Source organism: Ptychodera flava, chromosome 13 (genome assembly GCF_041260155.1).
Source record: "Ptychodera flava strain L36383 chromosome 13, AS_Pfla_20210202, whole genome shotgun sequence".
Taxonomy (NCBI): Eukaryota; Metazoa; Hemichordata; class Enteropneusta; family Ptychoderidae; genus Ptychodera; species Ptychodera flava.
This window is the reverse complement of record NC_091940.1, coordinates 13,269,870-13,292,369: the sequence shown is the minus strand read 5'-3', so window position 1 is coordinate 13,292,369 and position 22,500 is coordinate 13,269,870. Positions and strand designations below refer to the sequence as shown.

The 22,500-nt window shown below is 39.2% G+C and overlaps 3 protein-coding genes across 3 annotated transcripts in view; 1 reads left to right on the top strand and 2 right to left on the bottom strand.

Annotated features, from left to right (window-relative positions):
- The window catches only part of LOC139147483 (uncharacterized), a 12,138-nt gene extending 9,291 nt beyond the window's left edge, over positions 1 to 2,847 (bottom strand). Inside the window, exon 1 of the mRNA XM_070718593.1 lies at positions 2,616 to 2,847. Within this exon, the coding sequence (XP_070574694.1) occupies positions 2,616 to 2,745 (130 nt within the window). The 5' untranslated portion in view covers positions 2,746 to 2,847. The remainder of the gene's footprint in view (positions 1 to 2,615) is intronic.
- An 8,457-nt stretch (positions 2,848 to 11,304) lies between these two features.
- On the bottom strand, positions 11,305 to 15,986 carry LOC139148680 (uncharacterized). Its single transcript, XM_070720169.1, has 4 exons — positions 15,808 to 15,986; positions 13,807 to 14,247; positions 13,040 to 13,189; positions 11,305 to 12,177 (listed from the first exon to the last, which is right to left on the bottom strand). Exons 1-4 carry the CDS (start codon positions 15,911 to 15,913, stop codon positions 11,462 to 11,464), a joined length of 1,413 nt encoding a protein of 470 aa, XP_070576270.1. The 5' UTR covers positions 15,914 to 15,986; the 3' UTR covers positions 11,305 to 11,461.
- Positions 15,987 to 18,718: 2,732 nt separating this feature from the next.
- LOC139147009 (uncharacterized) overlaps positions 18,719 to 22,500 on the top strand; it is a 10,618-nt gene continuing 6,836 nt past the window's right edge. Inside the window, exon 1 of the mRNA XM_070717860.1 lies at positions 18,719 to 18,908. Coding sequence (XP_070573961.1) covers positions 18,824 to 18,908 — 85 coding nt within the window. The 5' untranslated portion in view covers positions 18,719 to 18,823. The remainder of the gene's footprint in view (positions 18,909 to 22,500) is intronic.

The window sequence follows — 22,500 nt, the reverse complement described above, 5'->3', positions numbered from 1 at the left end:
TTTACTGTTCTGCGCTCAAGTGTCCGTTGCATAAAAGGTAGTTGCCATGCAGGAATCGAGGACGCGGGTTTAGACGACACAATGCTTCTGCAAGTAATAGGGGTTGTAGAAGCAGTTAGCATGTTCAGGCCAAAAAATAATAAATTGTACTGTTCCGACAATATGGTTTTCAAAAATAGGGTAGCAGGTCGGCAGGAATTTTTTTTCAAAAATATTTTTTTAATTTTTAAATATGCATTTTCAGGGTTTAAGGCAGTCAAACACTGGCCACAACATTGCCAGAAAATGTACCATACATATAAAAGGTAAAATCATAAAAGGCATCCTCGTTCAAGCAAAAATCAAATGCCAAGTAACAAACGCCTGATTTTATTGGTTTTTCTTCTTTCTTTCTTTTTACTTCCATGTTTACGTAGCTCTAAAAAGTTTAGGGTCGGCAGGTAAAAAATAGGGTAGGTCGGGTAATAGTCGGAACAGCACAACTTTTTTTGTTCGACCTCATCAGTTGTACTATTGTTTCTATATCGCGTTGTCACTGATATTTACGAATAGGAAAATTGAAATGAACCAAGGCTGTGGAATAGCCACACATTGTTGCCATAATGTTAGTTTCAAAGTAAAGTTTTGTAAAGACATTGTATTCACACGGAGATATGTATCTGATTAAGACTTGCGCAAGAAATCTTGACCAAAATATCGCCATTCAAATTCCCCTTCATGACAATGTTCGGTGGAAATCACGTCAGATCAACAACTGATTTATTTACCACTCTGAAGTTATGAACAAATACTGTAGTGAATTTTATAATCAAACGTTTTGCGAAGATTCGAAGTCTGTCAAAATGATAGGGCGAGCAAAAGGCAGAAGGTTTTCGCTTCTGGCATAGTAGCTTGAGGATAAATCCTGACTTGTGATCAGATTAAAGATTAATACCCTTCCTTAAAACAATTTATGGCAACTGAGAGTACGTGGTTTGAGTTGTACATTTTTTGGAGGACACAATAAAGCGCATGTATATAAAACACATAATATATCGAGACTATTAGCCTATGCCATGCTTGAGGAAAAGTTGCGAAAATTTGGATGAAATATTTGCGGATCGAGATCTAGAGTGCCTGAGAAGGGCGGAGAGGCTTTTTTAAAGACAAAAACGAGGTTTTTGAACGAGAGATGCAAACGTAAGTGAGTTTCTGTCCTCGGTCATAGGCAGTCATTCAATCCCCAGGTGCCTTGCTCTACACGTTTTTACCCAGTGGGTCATTCCAAACGCGTTGGTCTCTCTACTTGTGTCTGTAACGGCCGCATATAAAACTGTAAATATACTTACAATTGTGTTCAAATGGCTATTAAGGTAGCACGGCACTCAGGCACTTTTTCGAAGGCTCAAATATTTGCAATGCGTCTCTGATTTGCTTGTATGGACTCATTTGAAAGTATTCTGAATAAATGATGTTTTCACTGCCATGTTAAATATAAGTTAGGACCTTCCATTTTTGAGACGCGTACCACTTTAACTGATATATGTTTATCAGTTTACCGTAATCGGAAGGCAATTTGTATTGTACGAAAAGCCGCTTAATCACGAAGAAGAGTTGTAGTATGCCTCCTCCATTGAGATTTCGGATGGCTTCGTAGTTAACGTGGAGATTCCTGGAGGTAATATTTAAAACGCATCGCCTATCGCAAAGAACCAATACAAACTTACAGTAGAATATTTGCGTGCCTGTCTGTCAGTCTTTATTACATATAAATATAAGTTAAGCATACATACATACATACATACATACATACATACATACATACATACATACATACATACATACATACAGTCAGACATACAGACATACATACATACATACATACATACATACATACATACATACATACAAAATTAAAAGTTTTGATCACTTAACAGTACCTTTCATTATTAAATTATGAAACGAAAAATATGACTATAATCTACCGATTTCTCATTTGAAATTCAAAATGGCCGCCATTCTCTATGTCTGTGCATAAGTGGATCATTGTTATATAAAATAATTTATTCTAAATTTCCATTAAATCTTTGCTAAGCAACCCATGTTTTCTACTGTATTTTAAATGACACTACGCTTTCGGTATGTCAAAATATCAAATTACTTTTTTCTAAAATTCTCTATAAGGGCATCGCTATATGTCCGTCCAACTGGTTATATGTGTGTTCACTTGCACCTGACCATTAAATAAAACCCGAAATGTTCAGAATTAAGAGCAAGTGCTCATGGAAGTAAACTGCCTTCTTTCGCTTCTTACGGCCAAATTGTAACAAAACAGACAATTTGACTCGCAGGTGAGTCGTTCTTACTCTCTGAATACGACATATCTATACACGTGTTATTTCCTCTTAAGCGTGGGACCATTCTGACGAGTGAGCACGATTCTATGCTGTCCCGGGTGCTCAGCAAGGATGAACCAATAGATTAATGCATTTCTCGCTCGTTATTCGTAAAAGTTTGGATGAATCAGAACCTATCTAAACCAAAAAATGAATCTGAATTTCGCCTTCTGAGACAATTCTCTCGAAAGCGTGGCACTACAATGGCGGTCATCAATACAGCTTGAAGGTTTCACTTACTTTCACGATACAAGAGCGGGTCCACAACCAGTTCGTCCCCTTGGCCGATCGCGGCATTATTGCACAGTGAAATTGCGACCAATATCCATATCGTCGCCGTCGACGTCGTTGTCATCGTCCTCGTCGCCATACTACTGTCAGGAGGGCATGGTTTTCGCTCACCTAACGTTATAACACGACATGAACAAATAATGGTCCCGAATGGTGTGTATAATAAATGCCTTACGCCCAACCTGGTGATCTACGTATACGCTGGAATTTCTAAGGCACTGCGATATTTGCATATGAATGCCGCCAGTGGTTACCTTGAGTAACAGCGAGTGTTAATCTTAATGCTCTTTGCAAGGACCATTCTGAACAACAATACAGGGTGTGTTCCTAACGCACGCAGTGACCCGTAAGATGTGTTTTGTATTGCCAGGGCGTTTCAGAATCCACCCAGTCACCAGGTATGACTTCTTAAATAGTGTAAACAGAAAGGAATTAACTCGAGGTACATTTTATAGCGATTAATTACCAACTTACTAGTAGTCTCAAAACTGTCGATTAATTAATGAATCAGTGTCAAGAAATAAATGATAATTTCGTCGGAAAATGTCGTTCCAACATTAACAGTTTACAATATTGTGATACTGACAATTCCAAAGCCGATGTGTGGAGCTGTCTTGAATAAATTGCGTTCATATGTCCTGCGTCGACATCATTATCTCTATATACCCTATAGGTTGTGTTTCTGTTTGTCTAAGGATTCTGCGAGTATTGTATCACACTACTGCCGTCGGGTGTTTTTGATTTTGTTTTTGTTTTGTTGTTTTTTAACACACCCCGGTCCCCTGCCTGGGCTTGGCAACATGAAGACACAACATTACGTCATCGTGTCGATTTCGAAATCTTGTTCCATTACGAAGTCGGGTATCGCTAGTAATTATCTAATTATCAGGCAAAGAATGACAAGTGATTGTAATGACTAGAACAAGTAGCAAACAAGACCGTACATATTAATCTTGCTTCTGTAATTATTGAAAATATGCATCTAGCGCACACTCAATGTTCCCGCAGACATTTACTTTTTATTTCTTAGAAGCGGTTGGAGAAAATTGTCTCCGCTTTCTCTTTTCTAGGATGTCAATTTTATTCCAATTACATTCTTCCCTCGCCACGATCGGCTGTATCGTGCAAGGCTGCCTATCATGTTGGCGTATTCTACCGAGATCATCATTTTTCAGGTACAGTCATTTTAAAGCAAAGAAAGAATTTTGATTATTTTGTAATTGTTTGGTTTACAGCTTTACAACTTACATCTATTTAGTAATTTTTAAGCTTCAGGTTAATCGTTTCAACCGAGTGAACCGAGTTCGTTTAATTTATATTTGGAAAGGCATTCCTAATCCAAACGTTTGTTAGATTGTTAGATTTATTTGTTAATAAAGATAACACGTAAATCATTTGATTTGGACATTGTACTGATATATATATATATATATATATATATATATATATATATATATATAATATATTATATATATATATATATATATATATATATATATATATATATATATATCAGAGGTTGCCATAAAGCCATTATGGTGATAACCGGGAGGGCACATTGTATACATTTTGTGTATTCGCTCACTGCTTAGCAGTTAGAGCACTCTGAGATTGTTGGGCAGCCTCTTGCGTAATATAGGGGCGTTCACTGTTGGCACCATGTTTCGCTCATGGTACGTGTTGCTTTCCGAGCACTCTGGTGAGTCCATATTTCAATTTTCAACAATGTGTAACTCTCTGTGCCCAAGTTCAGAGGTTGCCATAAAGCGATTATGGTGATAACCGGGAGGGCACATTGTATACATTTTGTATACATTTTGTATATATATATATATATATATATATATATATATATATATATATATATATATATATATATATATATATATTATATATATATATATATGGTAGTCCGTCCGTCTGTCTGTCTGTTTGTCTGTCTTTGTCTGTGTGTCTGTCTCTACATGCATTTTACTCATATGTTCACCAAGTAATCGCAACGCGATAACTGACTCGGCATCTCTCCGTGCAAATGACTATTGCTGTTGTTGGCCTCCAATTAAATCACATGTATGCTTTCTTTCTCTGAAAAATTTCCATTTGTTTGCATAATTAACAACGCAATGATCCCGCTTGAGTTTTGTCAGCGGAGATTAATAACAACGATTTGAATTAATTTTCACTAAAAAATCTATTTTTATTTAAATCTGTTTCTCGGACCATCTATGTAACGATTTGTTTGCCCAGGTTTACTGTGTGTCTTAAGATTCTTTGCAGCCATCTCCGAAAAAGCGGCAAAGACTATGCATTATTAAAATATGCATCGCTATCGTTATGTCACTAAATACACTGTGGCTTTGAAAGAAAAATTCTGCTTGGAAATTAATATGTGTATTTAGTGTCACAGTGTCAAGTTCTTGTGTTCCGTTGAACAAGGATGATGAGAAATCCTCAAGAAAGCCTAATATAAAATAACGTACTCTTCTTGTCTGTAGAATCGTGACTCCCTAACAATGAATAATTCTGAATCAAATTACAATCAACACAATGAAGGCGTCGCCCATGGAATTTCGATAAATAGACAGTCGTTTTGACAGCGTTTTTTCCATCGACCGCAGTGTTGAAGATCCAAAAATAATTTGAATGAAGTTCGTATTTATATCTTGACCTGTGTCGCAGCCTGTACAGATCAACACATCCTAGTTCCCACACTCTTCTCTGCTTTATTCATGTTTAAAGATACACAGCTCAATTGTCGATTATATACTCTGCTGTTTTATTTACAATTTTTACAAGTGTTTGGGTTTTTATGAAACTTAACACCCCGACTTTCTATCCAACTCCATTACAAATGATTGTGTGAAACAGAAAGCATATTACGAAAATCAAAAAGCAATTTACGTCGGACGACACGTAATGTTCAAAACTATAGAAAGGGGTGGGAGGGACCGGGTCATGGGAAAGAATGTGGAAAAAGAAGATGAGTCATGCAAACGTTTGCCTTTTGAAACCATCACAGAGATACCTTCACGACAGGGAGACGAAGCCACGACGGCCAATGATAATGAAGTTGTATTTATTTCCAGATTGCTCCATTTCAAAGTTATTGGTTACAAATTCAATTATAAGAGACAATTGAATTTTCATTTGATTTAATGCTTTAATATATATATAGATACAAATACATAGATACATACACACAGGCACACAGAGACACAGACATAGACATAGACACACAGACACACATACACAGACGCACAGACACTCAGACACAGACACAGACACACATAAGCTTATATATATATATATATATATATATATATATATATATATATATATATATATATATATATATATATATATATACATATATATATTATATGTATAGTTTAGGATTGACGAGAAAACAATTACGCAGACACTGCTAGCGAAGGCTAAATATTAAACCTATCCGAAATGAAATCTATGAATCATAAAGAAATACAGGGTGTATGTTGGAATTTCACACGTGTCATTCAGATAAATAATGTCGGACTGCGAGACATATGAACATATGTGTTGATAGCGACGTCTACTGTACGAGATTCAAAATGAACTTATAAAACGTTCATTCCCATGATCATGAAGTATTCTCGCAAACACACCCAGGTGCGAACACCGAAATAGACGGCGCTCTCTTGACAGGGACGGGTGGAGGCATCAATAAAATCACAGATGAACGACTTGGCGTGGCTATGTGACTCAAGTGAAATTTCGCATGCAAGCGTTAAGGCACCCGAATCTTCAGCCAATAGTTTTCTCCCTTTCATAAAGGGCCATTAACTATTGAAATATCACATCGTAACATTCCAGCTCGAAAGTCAACCAGAAGAGTCGACAATTTCACACGATGAAAAGATAAATGGCGGATAAATTTTCGCATCCCTTAATTTTTTACAATGCTTGGCTGTTATTCTGCCTGCCTATAAGTGGGATATTTTAAGTCCGTGGGTTAAATGAAATTGTCACTGTCTTGCTTTCTTCATATCGGAGATTTAATTTTCCACATACGCTGTAATGTTTGCTGTATTCTCCAATATATTTGTTTTGTATATATGAAAGACAGAGTACCGTGTTATACTCCCAAAATCGTGTTGAAGTGCTGGGCGTTGAAGTTGAAATCTTGTCAAAAGTTGCTGTATATACTGACAATATCCATATTGTTTTCAAAGCAAACATGTTTTAATTAAACATACTTTAGGGAGAATGATATGAAAATATTCTTGTTTTATAGAACAAAAGTCATAAAAGTTTTATCAAAAGTTGCAGCTCATGTCTATTTGATCGGACAATAATTAGGGTTTTTCACAGATCAATAAATACACAAGGTAGCAAAACGCTGATCAAGGAAATGGACCGAAAACAAAAGCAGATGTAAGGTTTAAAACAGCGAAATGGAAATTGGAATGCACATCTGATCTACTGGGGCTACTTTTTTGCATCAATTAAAACTTAGGAAACGTAAAGGGAAATACAGTTGTGAATCCGCATGATATAGATGTGAGAATGTATAGTGCATGTTTCTTAAAGTTGTCATGGGTAAGGAAGGCCCTCCAGGAAAGCTCCAATCTACCTTACCCTAGCTGAGAATCATAGCCTAACGGTTTTGTTTATTACAACTTTTGCAATACGTTCCACGGCAACAAAATGTATTTGCAAACAAAGAAGTGGTTCACAACGGATGGCAGATGTTGCCTCCGTGAATAGTGGGCGTGCTATCGTATCTAACCGCAATATTACTTGTTGCCATGTCGTCATAGGATATTTTCATCAAACACTTTCACACCAACTTCAAAGAGCTGATATTAAAGGAAATGGGACTTCGCCACAAAAACATGCGACGTTTATTTACAGAGACCCTATTAGTAAACTCAGAAGCTACTGCCTTCAAACTCTCCCATTTATCTTTTTCTTTCCTATTCATTGCGCGCAAGGCATGTCCTTCCCTAACATCTGAAGATTACGGTGGTGCCCCCCCTAGTCCCGCGTCTTCCTGCAGGATTTTCTCCATGAACTAAAGACTCGCAATTATATGGGCAGGGTAGCACTCTCGGGGGTGGTACCCCGGGGTGGTGGTCGATACAACAACCCGAATGTATGAACAGTCAGCCTGTATCATCATAGCAACGAGAAAGGAGGCACTCCATCCAATCAATAATGAGCACGCTCACAATGTTCACGGCTTGGTGAAAACTAGGTAGCCGAGACTCTCGATGTATTATTTACTTTTAGTCTATTTATTCCAACTCTGCTTTCAAAACGACACGTAGAGTAGCTTACCCTGTCTCAACTGCATGACAAATCTGTCCAAAACTCCTTGCATGACCACTACACACCCACCCGTTGCGAGGTGTAACCGTTGAAAGAATGTTCTTTCTCTGACGTTAAGATTACATGTAATCGAAAAATGTTGACAATAGATTTATTGGAGAATGCTAGAAATTTGAATTATAGATTGGAAGTTTCTCTCTCATTGAACAGTTTTTAAAATCTTCGCAGGCTTGGTGTTCAAGTCAGAGTACTAAAAGGTTCTTTAGACCCATGGATACGGTGGCCTTTTTCTGTGTGCCCACATGCACGGTAGCGATCCAAAAACTGAGGTCACATATTTTAGTGATATTTGCGATGTTTGTTATTTATTTTGGCGGTTGGATGCGGGTGTGCACGTGAAAGCGCATTCACCATGCTGTGTATACACTGCGCAGACGTTTACAGTCCGAACTCCTTGTTGCCCCCCCCCCCCCACGAAATTCCTTGTTCGTAGTAAACTGAGACCAATATCAAACAATTTTCAGTTAAAGGTAATGCATTTTCATCTGTTCCCTGTAAAGAAATCCCGTGATTTCACGTGGATAGATTTGCAGTGTGTGAAAACTTGCAGCGGTGACAAGACTTTTAAGAGGTGTCCATTTAGTTTATGGTTAACCACGGCCCTACAAAATGTTGAAGTTAACTGAAGGAGAACAAAAATAGCGAAATGTATGCTCTCGTTTGACGACATACCTATGGTATGTCGTCATGAATAAGTAACCTTTATAAATACTGTTTTGAGTAATAATGGTTAGTAGGGCAGATACGACAAAACATCTACAATATGTCATCATCATCACCGTGGCAACCAATCATCGCATGTGTCTTTTTGTTTGTTTTGTGCCATTGTCGCTAGTCATACCAATAGTTTAGTATCACGAGAGAGAGAGAGAGAGAGAGAGAGAGAGAGAGAGAGAGAGAGAGAGAGAGAGAGAGAGAGAGAGAGAGAGAGAGAGAGAGAGAGCATTTGAGTTCGCATTGATTGTAACATCAGTGGCGAAATAGATTGGCTGTTTCAGTTGTTTACACGTGTATTTGGACTACTGTTGTAGAAACTAATGAGAAAAATCACACAACTACATCTGATTGTCTCTAAACTGCAAATGTTTGGGGCTTGAAAAACTGAGCCTTGTAGGACTTGATCCCACGTCCCCCGAATTCAGTTCGAATGCTCTCTCCCAACCGAGCCAACGGATCAGTTGAAGTTGGTTTGACGTGTGCCGTCCTGTTGGCCTTTTTTGGCCAACAAGACGGCGCACTGTCGACAAATCTTACTGGTGAACTTTGCGTGAGCTGGACTATACTGTATTGAAGGTAATAACGAAATGGATATAAAGTCATAATTATTTCAAAACATTTTATTGCATCAAATCGGAATGATAGAAATATATTTATGGCTCATATCAAATTTATTAAAAAGATGTGCTATGATAAGGTTTTTGATGCCTTGATTAATAAAAAAATACATTTTTTTTTCGTGTTCGTAAAACTGGGATGGGATACCTTACAGTCTCAATAAAAAGTAAACATCAAAAACTGCCGAACTCTGCTGAAAGGAAATATTGCATCATACTTTGCATGAAGAGCTGAATTCAAACACCTAATTTTCTTCCGCAATTCCGAACACATGTTAACCTTTAGTAGGGGAAATTTAAACCGACTGTGGTTGATTATGTAAATAATATTGACGATACTAAAATATAAAATTTTGGAAATCCGAGTTCCGTAACGCAAAGAGAAGTTTGAAGTACACTTTTGTTTTCAAATTGATAAGCGTTTGGTTTGCCGAAGACAGTCGCCTGTCACTTGAAATAATTATTAGGTTAAAAAAATCCATCTTTCGAAATAAACGTTTGAACTCTGGGACTACACTGCCGCTTAGTCGGTAGGGCTGTTTTGGTTCGGGTTTTACCTCCTGACCTTTGTTCGAACTTCCCCTTTAGGTGACGACCCTGTTGCTTAGTGTTTGAGCTGTTGTTGAAATAATTCGTTCGCAGCTTCACTACCGCCGCTGTGCTGGCTGAGCGACTCGATCGGTACCGGTGCTGACAGCCTAATTACTCGCAAGTAAACAAAACGGAGCCCAGTTAATGGTTCCCAGGGTAGCGGAACACGCTCCTCGCTGTTTTTGGACTCTGTGTCCCTATGCGGGCATCTTGTTCGCCACGTTATTGTATACTTACCACAAACAGAAACAATCAAAAGCGTAGCTAGGAATTTAACCATTTCTGGAGGGTCCATACTTTAACCATACGCAGTCGAGGGAAGCTCTCTGCGCTAATTGACAACTCATCGACTCATAAACAATTGTCATTTTTCATCTACAAGAAAAATAAGCATGCATACTTAAAAAACGCCATTACACTATTTCGATTGCAATGCCCTTGAAAACGTTGTATTAGGTCAGAGTTCAAATTACTGGCAAACAATGTCCACGGCAAAATGTATTACAGGCAATGAAATGTACAATAAAACCGACTTTCAAAGCAATCGCAAGTAAATTAGGATGTTTGGGTGCAAGAATCAACATGCAAATATGCTTTCTTTTTCTTCAAAATTTAAACCTTTCTAAAAAACCTCAACACAAGTGGGATTACATGTACTTAAAACGATTAGAAATCTCGGCTTTAGTAAAAGCATTCTTCACAAACTCATAGAAATCCCCCATGATTCAGTTTGCTTCTATTGTCCAACGAATCGCTCCTGAAAGAGCTGAGTTATGTGTACTTGTATAGTCACAGATGGTAGCAAGAAGGTCACCTTTTTCACTCTCGAGGATAACACTTAGCTTGTTTGATTGTATGCTAACCTTTTCCGTAACAAAAACACACAATCAATTGTATCGCGATTTTTACGCCTCCAAATCTCAAACTCAAAATGACCCCGAGTTGATGCGGCGTTTCTCTTTGCTCACTGCCACTTGCGATTGCCAAACTGACTTAACATTTTTAAGCGTGTTTCTCAGATCTACAGAGGTGGGCCAATGATTGGGCTTTCCCTAAATTAAAAAAAAATATAAGTATGCAGGGTTCCATGGTAATATCGTAAAAGTCTTGACTCCTCGGAGAAATTCTGTACCTGTAAACGATTTTTAAAACTCGATACAAATGAATTATATATATATATATATAATATATATATATATATATATAATATATATATATATATATATATATATTACATACATACATACATACAACATACATACATACATACATACATACATACATACATACATACATACATACATACATACATACATACATACATACATACATACATACATACATACATACATACATACATACATACATACATACATACATACATACATACATACATACATACATACATACATACATACATACATACATACATACATACATACATACATACGTAGACGCCGATTGCCTGTGCTTGTTTGTGTCATTTTATCAAGGCTGTAACTACCTCAAGGAACATTGATCGCCTTCTTTATGAGCGTGGGTCACCCTGGGTATATGAAATCCACTTGCTGTAAAAAGGCTTCTGTCTGTTACAGAATCACGGCTTACAGGCTCAGAGTTCGTATGCAAGATATGGTGCAGTCTATTGACAACAACGTTCGACTGGGGACCACTGGATTGTCCTCTAAAATCCTGCGCAAAGTCACCGGCGTAACCCGTGTAATAGGAGCTCTTTCCCTCGCCTGGCATCATCCCGGTTGGGTCGAGCATACCTTGACGTGTTGCCATTGCAGCGGTGGCGAGCAAGGCCGGTCGGTCCTGTACCATTCCGAAAGTGTCCAGCGAGGTGTCAGTGAAGTAGATAGAGTCTCCGGCCTCAGAGCGCAGAGTCAGTGGGGTGATATTTCCCGCATCGATTGGAGCCATGTAATAGTTCCTCGGTGGTGCTGGTTGGCTTCTCTTTTTCACCCTCCTCTTCTTTCTTCTTACCCTCTCCCTGGTTTTTGCGGACTTCTTTTTTCTCTTCTCGACCTCCTTGGTCTTGCCATACAAAATCTTCCTTATGACTGTCTTCTTTTTCGTACCACGGCAGCAGCAACAGCAGATAGTGAGAACGATGGTCAGCAGGATGGCGAACACGACGATGGCTATGATGATGGCCCAAATTTCAACAGAAATGCCAGTCAGTAATGCCAGGTCGTTTATCAGCGACTTTCCTGATTAAAAAATGCAAAACAAAGAAACAATTTAACTAAGTATAACCTCTGTCTGTCTGTCTGTCTGTCTGTCTGTCTGTCTGTCTGTCTGTCTGTCTGTCTGTCTGTCTGTCTGTCTGTCTGTCTGTCTGTCTGTCTGTCTGTCTGTCTGTCTGTCTGTCTCTCTCTGTCTGTTTGTCCTTTCTCTCTCATACATTTCATACCTACCTACCAACCTACCTAGTACCTACCTACCTACCAAATACCTACCTACCAAGTTACCTACCTACCTACCTACCCACTCACCTACCTACCTGTCTATACCTATACACCCGTTTTGTAAGACATTACCTATACCTTGAACATACACTGTATCATATTTTTTTTAAGACAAAGAAAGTAGCACACAGCAAAAAAAGGGGAAAAAACATGGGCAAGAAAGTAAATAAAAGGAAGGCACGATAATTGCCTACCATGCACTCTCACTATAGCTTGTTCTTGCACAAAAATTCAACAAATGACAACCACCTACTCTGATGGAATTACATCCCTCATTTCGTCTTTAAAACGTACAGCTGTGGTGTATGAATATATTCTTAGCGACGAGATGAAGTTATATCTGAAATTACATCACACAAATGCAACATATGATGGAAGTAGAAATCGGGGGGGGGGGGGGTTAGAAGCTTTCCCCACGCAAATAGCGAGATACTTATCAGCATGTAGCCACACATGATACCACCCGTGAAAACAAGCAGTAACCCATTTATGAACATTCCTACGAAATGCTTTCCAAGAAGCCTGAGTGTATATCTTATGATATAGTCCCCTTTTCAGCGAAAGTGCCAAGGTTGAGCAACAGTTGTTTAAATGCGATCCTTACCGAGCTTGCACTTGAGAAGAGTTTCGTCGCTATGATCTGGACAGTTGTTGATTCCGTCACATCGATATCGACTGTTGACGCAAAGCGAGTTGTCAATGCAACAGAATAAGGTCTCTCCATCCTCATTTTCTATCAGCTTCCCACCTTGATCTGTAAGTGTGTGTGTGTGTGTGTGTGTGTGTGTGTGTGTGTGTGAGAGAGAGAGAGAGAGAGAGAGAGAGAGAGAGAGAGAGAGAGAGAGAGAGAGACGTTTATAATCCACAAAGTATACTAGCAGTGACACTTGATGAAATATTTAAGCAATAAAGTACACCCAGCGATGGTATACCACGAGATTTTGACCAGTTCACGACATATATGCATGAGCGATAGCGAGTGCATATATGAAGTGAAATGGTCAAAATCGAGTGGTATACTGTCGCTGGGTGTGATTTATTGCTATTATATCATAACAGTATATTGAAATTCTGGCATGGAACGTTATAAAAGGACTTTTCCTCAAGCCGAGAGCTAGTGCGCATGCCAGCAGTGGTATATCGCCAATATACCACGGTTCTTTTCGCGTCTCGACCAATCAGATCACTGTATTTGCACCATCAATATACTGGTATGATATAATAGTTTTAAGAGCACTGTTCTTATGCTGTGTGAGTCTTTTCACGACTAAAATCATACATTTTTTCACCGTTTTTAGTGCATTTTCTTCTACAAACGTCGGCTGTTTTCGAAATAAAAAATCAGCCCGAACAGTCTAAAGACAATCTTACCCTTGGTAGTGTTATCTTCGTTCCTGGATACCGCCTTATATGAAGTCCAATAAGCGACAAATCCACGTGTGACGTCATCGGTTGAAGAGAAAGAAGGTGGCTCCTCATCGGCAGACGAGCTGTAATGTACTGTAATCGAAGTCCCGGTGGAGAAATATTGCCCGGGGTCGTCACTGCCACACACTCCCTCCTCTGGGGTCAACAATGGGCTGTTAATGCTGTCACCATCGTAAACTTGCACTTTTTCGGTCTCGCATGCCGTACTATTGATGAGGTTGAACATTTGAAAGCTGAGTCGAATTTGATGTCCGACCTTTTGCGATTTCATCGTGGTTTTGCAATTCCAGTTGACCGTGTTCCCGATGTTTCTCTCGTCACGGGTGATCAGTTTCCCGGCCTCGGCTACTACATCGTTCCAACACAGGCCCTCGAACAGATTCGCTGTTGAGCAAAACGAGTAATAAGGGATCGGCCATTAAATCTCACAGAGGGTGGCCAAAAGCAAAAATATGCCGAGCGAAAATTCCGCTAAAGGCATCCTTGCCACTGCGGAAAATATTTACATGTCAGTCGCCTAAAAAAATTGACGTATTTTAATTTTGGGTAAAACCAAATACTGTGGCTCAAGTAAGCACGCCATGCAAAATCTGGGGAAAGCAACTAAAAGTTTGGAACGGGAAAACAATGCGGCTCCTCCAAAGATGGAATGGTCCTTCCCCGAACTCACGAATTTACAATATCTTTATCTGGATTCATATGTGTTAACTACATACGAATTTACTAACTACATATGAATTTACTGGCTTGCACTATGTTACTCCAGAAAACCCTAATTCTATGGCTTTTACCGTGAAATTGAAAAATTGGAGGAGAGAATTACCCGTCAATAATATTTACTGTCCTGTCGATCCATATCCCCCTCTCTCTCTCTCTCTCTCTCTCTCTCTCTCTCTCTCTCTCTCTCTCTCTCTCTCTCTCTCTCTCTCTCTCTCTCTCTCTCTCTCTCTCTCTCTCCTTACTGTTCAGACTTACGATATCGACGATTAAAAAAGACGCCTAATCTAAATACAGAATTCATGTTTACTCAACACCGCAGTTTAGGTTGACGATTTTTTTGAAATGGAACGTCGCATCGTTTGAACATAGAATTTTTCTCTGTACTATTTCTTTTTCTCCACAGATTCATAAACTGACGTCAAGGTTTTTCGTGTTTCAATTTGGCGAAGTCGTTATTCAGAGAGTGGCTCGTATAGTGACGTCAAACGAAGATTGCGTGTTGCTCGACTTGATTGTTCGCAACGGTATGCCTGCTTTCTTAATTGAGGTCATCTCGACCGCAGTGGATTTATGAGGCTTTTTATCTACTTAAGTATTTTTTTCTCTCCCAATGTTTCGTTATCCGTGTTCGCACATTCGCTCAGAAAAAAATCAAAGACTGTAAATCAACAGGCCATAACTAGTCTGACTTAGAAACGTTCAGCGAAAAACACAGACCGGCTAACTTCTCTATCACTATAGGTATCCATGGATATGCGTATATAGTTTACATTTAATAGCGAACACTGTAGACTATGTATAGATTCATACCGCGCAATCACTGAGATTAGAGTGTGAACGCCAAAGGTTGGTCTACATTATATTGAAAGAGATGCCAATGAGGTTACCCATAATATTCCTTTCGTAAGCTTTTTTATAGCTATAGCCTTTTTCACGAAGGTCATACAACATCGAATTGTCACTCAGCCCATCAAAGTTGTCGCATAGTAGGGCCTGCTGTCCTAACCCTTGCGTTTGACGTTGCTTGCCACCCAGTCTAAAAAGTGAACAACCCACCCAATTGTTTACGTTTTCATGTCTTCATAAATAGCGGTACATACGCACCGATTCCGGTGCCCCATCTCATTTTGACGCAAACGCTTCGGGTGTGGTCGACTTCTTTCTTTTTTTTCTCAACGTCAACACAAAACAAGCTTTCACTCGACAATGTGTTCCGATAGTTACCTTCTGTGTAGGGATCCTCTTCTCCGGCCTGACCCAGCGCTGAATAAAAACCGCACTGAAACCAGAAAAGAGTGAAGGTTAGGCCTACAGTTTGTTTGGTCCACATTCTCGCTGGCCTGAAGTCGAACACACATGCACTGGTTTCCAATTCCGATCTACTTTTGACGGGTGCCCTTCAGTTCACTACACATGATCTGCGTCTGCGCAAATCTGTCGAGCCGTCTGGCGAAATATTGTCGACTTTGAAAGTATCCGCGTCCTCGTTACAATGCTACGTAAGTCTTGCACCGAACACTCCTTTTTGACGAGTAGGGCGTTTGAAGCATATAAAAAGTGATGTAACATAAACCAAAAAGTTGCATCCAACGGTCGTAGAACAGATGGTCTCAGATCAAAGGGAGTTTAATAGAAACGGCACGACTACATATTACGTTAAAACATTTTTTTGCCTCGTTACGCAACTTTTCCCAATCATAAAGAGATATTAACATTAACAACGACTGTAAATTTTAATGCTATTTTCAATGTTGTTGTTCACAAATGAATTTTAAAATTCAGTAGCGATGTTAATACATTGGGTATTGCACACATTCACGCAGTGAAATCCAACACTAAGCTCTTTAACCTGATTTGAGGAGTAAAATAAGAAACTTATTTCTTTCTTTCTTTCTTTAACAGAACAAAAATACCAGAGAATACAGCAAACGTTACTGCTAACGGAGCTTAAAGGAAAACGTTTTTTAAATATTAATACTGAATTATTTGCTTTTCCACATGTCGCTCTCAATGCTATTGTTATTTTTCAAATGTGAGGGCCACCACACAAGGTATAGGGCCCCCTAGCTTACCTGTGGTGTACAGCAACATTCTACATAAGTGTGTATACCTACCGGGAGGGGCAAAAATTGCAAGCCTGGTACTGCGTTTAATACCATGCGAAGATCGTTTGACCAGTAACAGTTTTCATCCCCCGGTTTTTCGAGAGAGAAAAAGACTTGTCAGTCAAGTAAGTGTTCCTCGGACACCTTGTGCATATGCCAAAGTCACGGTAACGCACGCAAAGTTTGACCGAGAAAGAAAGTTCAGGCGGTAAGTAGCGCATAAGGCTATCACACAAAGTCCATGGGTCTTTGCGCCTATCTTCTCATTATTGCTTTATTATTCAGAGTTTAACCCATGAACTGACTCACAGACTCAATTTTAATTGAAGAAATGTTTTTCATTTCCTTCGAGAATGGCAAAAAATGCAGAATTGATCAGGGACGAGACGTTATCAGGTATTTTTTTAATAAGTGATGTCTTACTGAAACGGCATAAAAAAATATCAGACAAAAATACCTCTAGAGTCAAATTCGCAGAAATAAGACGTTGTGTACGACTTCTTTAAGAGGTCTTATCCGGCAAAATTGTTCAAAAGGGCGTACACGAATCCCTTTCACTTATTTGAAATATCCCTGATAGACCCTGCTATTCAACTTGTCCTGTAGTAATTCTGATAACAAAAATAAGTATTGACGTATATCCGTCCTTGAGACCACCCTTAAAAGGGAGTGGTAATATGGGAAACTGTTTGTAATATATAGATCTGTTTATTAGAGGCAGTGTTATTAAGGCGTTGTGATAAGGTTTGTACTTATTGTCAATTCAGTTTTGAGTGAGAAATATCTCTGTATTTTCATCGTACGTTGATCCACGGTGGTGTTGAGTTCTATCGAATGTAAGTTAGTTCAGTCAGATTTTCTTTTTCATTTGAACAAAACTTAGCAGACTCGGAACTATAGCATTGTGTTGTGGTATATAGAAGTAGGTGTCAGCTACTTCACCAGGAGCTTTTTCTTCGAGAAACGAACTTGAAGCAACGCGCATTTGATGACCTTGAGTATGTCGGATCTGTCATTTGCCAAGGACGACTGCCTTGCTTCTTTGAGTCTGTTTTTCAGTTCCAGGCCCAATATTGTAATTGTAGGCGTTGGCCAGATACTCAAGGGACCCGCAGAGTAGTTTTTTGGGTCATGATTGTCTGACATATGTTATTGTCAGATACAGAAAGATAAATGCCGTAGAAAGGTATTTTGCGAAGATCCCTTACGTTGCTTCTGTACACACACAGTAGTTTTCGGGAGAACTTGGCATGAGTCAAGTTTGACAACGATGAATCGGAATTTCTGTGCCGCCGTTGTAGAAGTGTTCCAGTAGAGTGGATGTTTTTAAGTCAAGAATTTTTATCTTTCCGTGCACTCATTCTGGTCTGTGCATTTGCAAGACAACTCATTCAAGCGAGCCATTGAGTTTCACAGGCATTAAAGACAGCAGACAATACTTGGTAACTTCGATGGTCTCTGACAAGTGACACGCCTTATTTTGAACCTACTTGCCTGTTAATAAGCCATCTCCACTTTGCAAACTGGATCCGCAGAAGTGCTGTGTTGATAGAATGGCCTTTATTTGCCGAATTTAGAGGTTTCACGTCATATCAGAAAAGGTGCTAATATCTAGACGTTCAAGAGTAGTTTACAAGCTAGCTTAACGACGGGAGTTGATGATAATTCAAATTATCGATGGATCTTGAACAATATTTTAGTAATAATAATTGAAACAAGTAATAAGTGTAAATAAATTCCACTTAAAAGTATATTAAATTGCAGATGACGCGCGATTTTTGCACAATTTGAACTCGTTCAAATTTCGCATATAGTGAAACAGAAGTGAAATATGCGCATGCCTCGTGTCGCCAAGAGCGGTCTTCCTCCTCACAAATGAACATATCGTCGATATTTCAAGATTGCTGGTTTACTTAGTTACTGCTACGTCATCAAGTGAGGGTCACCTGTGTAATATTACAGGTAAATGCAATTCACAATTGTTTCATACAATTCATACAGTTTTTCTCACACTTTCAATTTCAGGGAAGCGTGGCTGTTATTGCTCTCAGCGAATCTAAATATTTAGTTGCCAAAAACCAGTCTGCCAACTTGGATGTCAGCTACAAGGCACTGAACTTCGGATCTCTTAGACTATGGGAGTTAATATGGAGACTCTGCTTCTTTCATTGACGGTGTCCATTCTTGGTCTCCTAGGTGCCAATGCAAACTACAGTAACAGTAAGTTCCATTCATGCTGTATCACATGTTCAATTCTTGTCTTAGATTACATTTTAATCAAATTACATCCAGGAAAGTTTCAAAAAATCAGATAACATTACATTTTGTTCAATTGTCTTTCAATCTTTTTATGGAGAAGTTGTGTGCAAGCTCAAACTGTCAGATACACCGTTGTACTATAAATACATCAAGTGTCCGATATGAACAACCTCAGGCCTTCATGTTATCCAAAAAGATACGCAGAATATAATCCTGGATGCAAAGGCCATTTATACACAGTCTGATCAGTATATATCCAACGCATTTTACCACATCGAAATTAAAATGATGATTGATTGGTTGAAACGACTTAAGAGTTTTCCTTGCCACAGTTTCAAAAGAGATTGCAGTTGGAGCAGCAGGTTACTCACAGCAAAGCCAATTTAAGTTCTCTTTGTCTGATGGCATTCGATGATATTGAGATTGATCATGCCGAGTTGCAGCAAGAAATCCATCGGCACAATACCCGTAACAGGCTCTGACCAATTCCTACTTCAGATGTGTTTCATAAGTAGTGTCAAAGGGCCTGCAATTTACTTTTAATTTCAGACCTGAGTTAAGGTATACTGCTCCTCGGGGAAAGTTTTTACTACTAGTACTCTTAAGAAAAATTTGCCATCGGAATCTTGTGGAGTATCGAAGTTATCCCGTCTTGAAAACTTGTGAATGAAATTACCCCGAGTAAAGTTATCCAATGATGTAGCTGGCATTTCGAATTTCAAATATCGGTAAATCTGAAGTAAATAATTTTTTTCTCTCTTGCCAAATTTAGTGCGGTTCGGTTGACCCGTGAGTTTCATTCTTCATTATCAAAACATACTTGTCAAAGGTATGGGCAAACATTTCAGTGTCGAAAGTGTCGAGGCGCGTCATTACCTTTAGGTAGGTAGGTATAGCTAGAGAGAGAGAGAGAGAGAGAGAGAGAGAGAGAGAGAGAGAGAGAGAGAGAGAGAGAGAGAGAGAGAGAGAGAGAGAGAGAGAGAGAGAGAGAGAGAATCACATGCACACCTGGTAATGAATATCGGAGCCTCTTACAGGCTCTACAAATTCATGAGCGGTAGGAAAAGCTTACAACGCCAGCAACACAAGTCTGTCATCCATCAGCGCATATTATGTAAAACAGACAATAATATATTCATACACTGCGGTATCATATCTGCGTGCACAGACCTGTACCAAGCCCCAAAATGGGTTATTAGTACAAGCCTGAAATCCAATCCTGCAATACACCTGTCTTACCGTTACACAGACACGCCGTCACAGAAGTATTTACAGATCCGTGCCAATATTTGCACGCTGCAATAGGTTAGTGACAGGATTGCCAAAGCTCTGTTAGAGGGGGTGAAAAGTTATTTAATCTTTCAACAAAAATACATTGCACGTAATTTCTGAAATTTGAATTATTTCACGCCTGAAATTCTACTACGATAACTCGTTATCAACCCATCTTGAATCTTGATGTGACAAAGTCATAAAAGCCTTGCACCTAAAGTTTGTCCTAGCTCTAACTTCATATGCTATTATATAAACTGTAATTCATTATTTTGTTCTTCCCAAAGCCTGCTTCTCATTAACAGTCATGAAACAGGTGCTGCAAGGTTTCAGGAAACGTGAACAGCGTTGCCACATGTCTCCAAAAAGTATTCGCAAATTTTCTGTGTCGGTCAATACGAATAATGTCCTGTGTGAATTCTCCTATAAATACAAATAAAATCAGCCCACTCAACGTACATCTAAAAGCACCAGAACCTCCACATTGCGACAGAGGCATCAGATCTAGGGATACGTCATTGGATAGCTATACACAAGCCATCTTGTCCGAACTTTAATTGTTCCATTTATGAACCGCTCCCCACCTATACAAAAAACTAAGGTAACTAGACTATTTCTCCAATCGGCACACATGTCGCCTCAATGTATAATACATTCAGTTTTTGGTCTTTGTTATGTTTGATTTGCGTAATGTTACTGTTTATCCCTGTCGCCAGATCTAGACCGACTACAATTTTAATAAGACTGTATGGGCTTTGATTTCAGAGAGTACGCATTGACGTTTAAATACATGTAGTACAAATGGAAAGTCACTAATGCGTTACGGCGTCGAGGAGACTATTAGTTTTCCAAGTATGCATAGATGCCGCTCCCTATCACTGACGGCGCGTAAACATTCATTTCCCGAAGAAAATGACCCGTTGCTCCGGAAGCACACTGCATATGTAACAGTCAGAAACCGTCTATTCTTTTTTAAGGTCTTGTGTCAAATCGCTGGGTTATATGCTTCGTGCATCAGGATCGCTCAAATAAACCTCGCTGGTAGATAAAGAGAACGTAGACGTCGTTTTCGCAGGTGGAACGTCAGAAAGTTTGCTGCATCAATTATTCAAAATTAATTTCCTCTTAGCCGTAGTTTGCGACCGTTGACCCCGAGGGCGCGGAAAATCTAAAAGGAACAGCACATTGTGCAGAGATTTATATGTGGATAGTTGCATGATAGATTGGTCGCCATGATGTCCAGAACCATAATCTTTTACATGTCTTGTGACAAAACATTTAACAGAACTGAGTTTGCGATCACCTTCATCCCGTGCTAAATGGTGAGTGTGTATATGCAGGTTGCCAGGTGCTGAACAAAGAACGTTTGTACGTTTATGTAGTTATACGACCCATTCTAACATCACTGCCAACATACAAATATTCTGTATGTTTTCGGACACCTGCGCGATTTCTATACGACTCTTTTCAGGCTATGCATAAAACTCAAATTTTCCAGTAACACGTGAAAACACGTGAAAACACGTAGGTTTATAATTACGATTTGGCTTGATTACTTCGGATTCAACAATAAGTGGATGTTAAAAGACAGAAATTTCAGAGATGGGTCGTTTGTTGTTGTGTATTTAGGGGTCATCATTTTTTATGTACGCGCTTTGAAGGGCCATGGAATTTTGTGCATGTGTATGTTTGTGGGGAAGGGGGTTGGTCATTCTATTTCCAGTAAAATGGGAACTCCAACACACCGATATGTAAATAGAATTCACCCGACACAACAAATTATGAGAGAGAGAGAGAGAGAGAGAGAGAGAGAGAGAGAGAGAGAGAGAGAGAGAGAGAGAGAGAGAGAGAGAGAGAGAGAGAGAGAGAGAGAGAGAGAGTCAATTCTCAGACTAAGACTGTAGTCAGAGTGCCGTGCAGTATTTCCTCTGTAACTGTTCCTTGCAGGGACAATATCAATAATTATTGCTCGTGTTTAACTTTAATAGCATGTTTCGTAAGCGCTGTCTCCAAACGACTTATTCAAGTCAGCGTCACATAATCATCGTAATCTAGATAATTAATGTTACAAAAATTGGAAATATGGAAAAATCGTTCACTGTAGGGTAGATGGATAGGGTGGGGTTGGCAGTCGGTCGTTCCTTAAGGCGATCTTGAAACTTGAAATGGAATTGTACGGCCTCGTTTCTCATTAAAGGGTGAACATTCCTTGAGCGCTCAGCTCCAAAATGGGGCTTTTGTTGAGCGCTGACAGGGCAGGATCAGGACCTGAAAAAAAGGC

Bases quoted from the DNA above. Each gene is read 5' to 3' on its own strand.
- LOC139148680 (XM_070720169.1), bottom strand. From the start codon at position 15,913: ATGTGGACCAAACAAACTGTAGGCCTAACCTTCACTCTTTTCTGGTTT. The intron at 13,190-13,806 runs GTAAGATTGTCT...ACACACTTACAG, and splicing joins CGAAGATAACACTACCAAGG to ATCAAGGTGGGAAGCTGATA. The intron at 12,178-13,039 runs GTAAGGATCGCA...TTTTTTAATCAG, and splicing joins TCTTCTCAAGTGCAAGCTCG to GAAAGTCGCTGATAAACGAC.